The sequence below is a fragment of the Mauremys mutica genome, chromosome 13 (assembly GCF_020497125.1).
Source record: "Mauremys mutica isolate MM-2020 ecotype Southern chromosome 13, ASM2049712v1, whole genome shotgun sequence".
Classification (NCBI taxonomy): domain Eukaryota; kingdom Metazoa; phylum Chordata; order Testudines; family Geoemydidae; genus Mauremys; species Mauremys mutica.
The window spans coordinates 39,300,270-39,304,093 of NC_059084.1; the positions used below are offsets into that span (position 1 = coordinate 39,300,270).

Consider the following 3,824-nt stretch of genomic DNA (forward strand, 5'->3'; position numbering starts at 1 on the left):
AAAACATTTTCTGATGAAAAATATGTTATTCAACAAAAAAAAAAATTTTCAGCCAGAGTTTCATTATTTTCAGTTTTGCAACAACCACCAAAACCAAGAAACAAAGCCAAAAATCAAAAAGACAAATTGCTATTGATTTTTTTTATTTTGCTTTCCTATACAAATTACTTTTTAAAAAAGAAATGTAGTTTTGGTTTTGGGAAAGCAAAAAAATTTCACTGAAAATATTTTTTTTCCCTGAAAAATGTTTCATTTTTAAAAACAACTGACACATACTTGTTTTCTATCGAAAAAAAAACAGCAAAAGGAATCAGTGATATTCAGAAAAAAAGTCCAAGTATTACATGAAGTATTACTTGAATGTTCTTACCCCCTCCAATTGTAAACTAGTTAAGAAACATCATCTAGAGCAGATATCCTCACTAGGGCTGGTCAGGATTTTTTGCTATACGAAAAATCTTGAAATTATAAAACTTTTTTCAAATTAAAACAATTAAAAACTCAGTTTTTTAACAAGATTTCATTCTTACTTTCACTCACTAGCTAAATATGACCACCCTGATTGCATCTCTGACTCAGTAAATCAGTTCTGATTACCTCAGTTTCATGTTAACCTCATAACATTAAATCTAATTTGCTACATTCTTGTGAAAGCTAAACATTTTCTGGCAGCTTTTCTCATGGCCTCCTTCACCTCTTTGTTTCTCAGGCTGTAGATGAGGGGGTTCACCAGTGGAGTCAGAACTGTGTACAAGACAGAGAACACTTTGTTCAGATCTCGCAGGGTGTCAGTTTTTGGCAGCATGTAGACAATCATTATGGCCCCATAGAAAACTGTAACTACGATGAGGTGAGAGGAACAGGTGGAAAAGGCCTTTTGCTTTCCAGTGGTAGAAGGGATTCTCAGGATGGTAGATATAATATAAACGTAGGTTGCTAGGGTTAATAGAAATGGGGGCAGGGTGGTTATAAATGTCAGCATGGAAGTGATAAGTTCCATCATGTGAGTGTCACTGCAGGATAGTTTTATTATTGGGGTGAAATCACAATAGAAATGGTCAATTATACTGGGGCCACAAAATGTTAATTGTGACATTAAAAATATGATGATGATGCTAACTAAGAATCCAGCCAGCCAAGATCCAGCTGCTAGTTGGCTACAAATTGCATTATTCATGATGGCTGCATAATTGAGTGGTTTACATATGGCTAAGTAACGATCATACGACATTGCAGATAAGAGATAACACTCAACAGTCACTAGGAAACCGAAGAAATAAAACTGTGCAATACAGCCACTGAAAGAAATGGTTCTGTCCCCAGTCAGGAAACTGGCCAGCATCCTGGGCAGGATGGTGGAGGTGTAGCAGGTCTCCAAGCAGGACAGGTTTCCCAAGAAGAGGTACATGGGGGTGTGAAGGTGCTGATCAGCTACAACCAGCACCACAATGAGGATGTTCCCAGCGACAGTCACAATATAGATCACAAAAAACAGCAGGAAGAGAAAGATCTGCAGGTCAACGAGTTCCCCGAATCCCAAGAGGATGAATTCCGTGATAGATGTTTGATTTCCCTGTTCTATGTCTGCCATGGATTCTGTCTCGGGCAAAAACAAAAAAAGAATATATTACATCATTATAATCTGAAGGAGATTAACTCTATTGCTATATCATCAATTAACTCCATAAATGTGCTAAACCTGCTTCACCCAATTTTTGTATTGTGTCATTAACTTAGTTGAGGAGACAAAGTTCCCTAATTGGAAAATTGTTCTGAATTCAACAAGAGGAAATTCAATAAAGAAAAGTGCAAAAAAAATGCAGAACTACAAAATGAGGCATAAATGGTTAGTTATCACTAGTACTCCTGAAATGGATCTTGGAGTTACAGTGGATCACAAATTGAATATGAGTCAACAATGTAAAAAATTCTAGTATCATTTTGGTTTGTATTAACAGGACTCTTGTATCTATGACACAGGAGGTTATTGTCCTGCTCTACTCAGCACTGGTGATGCCTCAGCAGGAGCATTGTCTCCAGCGCTAAGCACCACACTTAAATGATAAAAGGTTTAGAAAGCCTGACCTAGGATGAAAGGTTAAAATAGCTGTGCATGCTTGGTCTTGAGAAAAGCAGACTGAGGGGAACCAGCTAACAGTGTTCAAATATATTAAGGGCTGTTATAAAATAAGGTAAACAACTGTTCTGCATGGCCACTGAGGGTAAAACAAGGAGCAATGGTCTTACTCTGCAGCAAGGAGATTTAGGTTAGATATCGGAAAACTTTCTAACTCAAAGGGTAGTTTAGCCCTGGAGCAGGATTTAAGGATAGGCTGTGGAATCCCTACTATTGTAGTTTTTTAACAACAGGTTGGGTAAACACCTGTCAAGAATAACCTAGGAGGTCCTGCCTCAGCACAGGCAGCTGGATTTCATGCCTCTTTTTGCCCTATAGTTCTATGATTCCGTGAATAACAGTATTTGAATCTGGTTTGGAATTAGAAAGTCAGTGCAATGTGTGCCCTAAAATAACTTTAGGTGCTTTTGAAAATCTCACCCCTACCACATCTCTTAACCACCAGGGTTGTCTCATTGTTTCTTTGTACTTCCCTCTCAGTGTTGACTTGCAATCTATCAGTCTTACACTAAAGCCCCAATCCTGAAAACACTTACACACAGACATACTTTTACTACTGTGAAAATTCCCAGAGAGCAAGGACCAGCTTTTTGCTCTGCTTCTCTTACAGCTAATGTAAGATAAATTCAGCTAATAAAGTATAAAAATATCTACGCTACTTAGGTGCTTTTGAAAATTGTATCCCAATTTCTAATCAGAGGACAAACACGGGGACTTGTCTTTTCAGATAGAAGGGTGCAGAATATAAATTCATAGTAAATAGATTGAAAACCGAGAGGGTACAGGAATAAAGAAGTAACTGAGTGAGAAAGAAGAAGAAACTGAGGGGTCATCTACACACAATATTTGTACCACACTGGTATTATTAAAACTGTACAACCCCACCCCACACACACCTCCCCGCCGCCGCAGTGCAGCTGCTATGATACCAGTATGAAGGTGCTAGGTTATTACCAATCAGGGGCAATAAGCTATATCATCAGTATTAGACACCTTTATATCCATATATCAGTGTCCACACCAGGAGTGGTAGTGTTATGGCTATTTAAGTAGAAAATTACACTCCTAGCAGAAATACAGAAATACATGCAAAGTATTGTGACCAACAGAAATAATGGAGAGGTGTATTCTTTGTTCTTTCATTACATGTGTCTTTCTGTACAGCCTCTAACATTTACCTCTATTCAGTGTCATACTATCAGTAAAGCAAACACATTCTTTCTAGCAGCGCAGAATAGGTACTTTTCCTTCTCTAAATCAGTATTTCATTTAAACTGGAAAGAGTGAATGAAGTTGTTTACCTATCAGACAGTAGCCAACTGGAATATTTCAGGTAACTTCTTCATTCAGAATATCAGGTGCCAGGTTTTGTTTTCCTTTCCCTTCTACTTTATAAATGCAAATGGACTCAGCCAGGAGACTTGCAGAGTCCCCACTGAACAACCCACCTCTGCCATCCATCTTGGTTCACTTTTATTGTATGCTTTCACTGAAATTAGCATGTCATTCTCCTCCTCCTTCCCACGAGAAGGTTCAAATGTCCCTCGGCATTTCTGATGATGGGACTTTGAAATTACCTGAAAAAGTAAAGGTAATAATATGTCTATAATTTCGTTTAGACATGAAAAAGTAATGAATCAAAGTTCCAAACTCAATGGGTATGCATTGGAATGAGGGGAAATTTCTG

The 3,824-nt window shown here is 37.8% G+C and overlaps 1 protein-coding gene across 1 annotated transcript; it reads right to left on the minus strand.

Annotated features, from left to right (window-relative positions):
• Positions 1-637: 637 nt before the first annotated feature.
• On the minus strand, positions 638-1,591 carry LOC123347228 (olfactory receptor 6N1-like). Its single transcript, XM_044984621.1, has one exon. It carries the CDS (start codon positions 1,589-1,591, stop codon positions 638-640), a length of 954 nt encoding a protein of 317 aa, XP_044840556.1.
• Between the last annotated feature and the right edge of the window lie 2,233 nt (positions 1,592-3,824).

Coding starts and splice junctions, on each gene's coding strand:
- LOC123347228 (XM_044984621.1), bottom strand. CDS start 1,591: ATGGCAGACATAGAACAGGGAAATCAAACATCTATCACGGAATTCATC.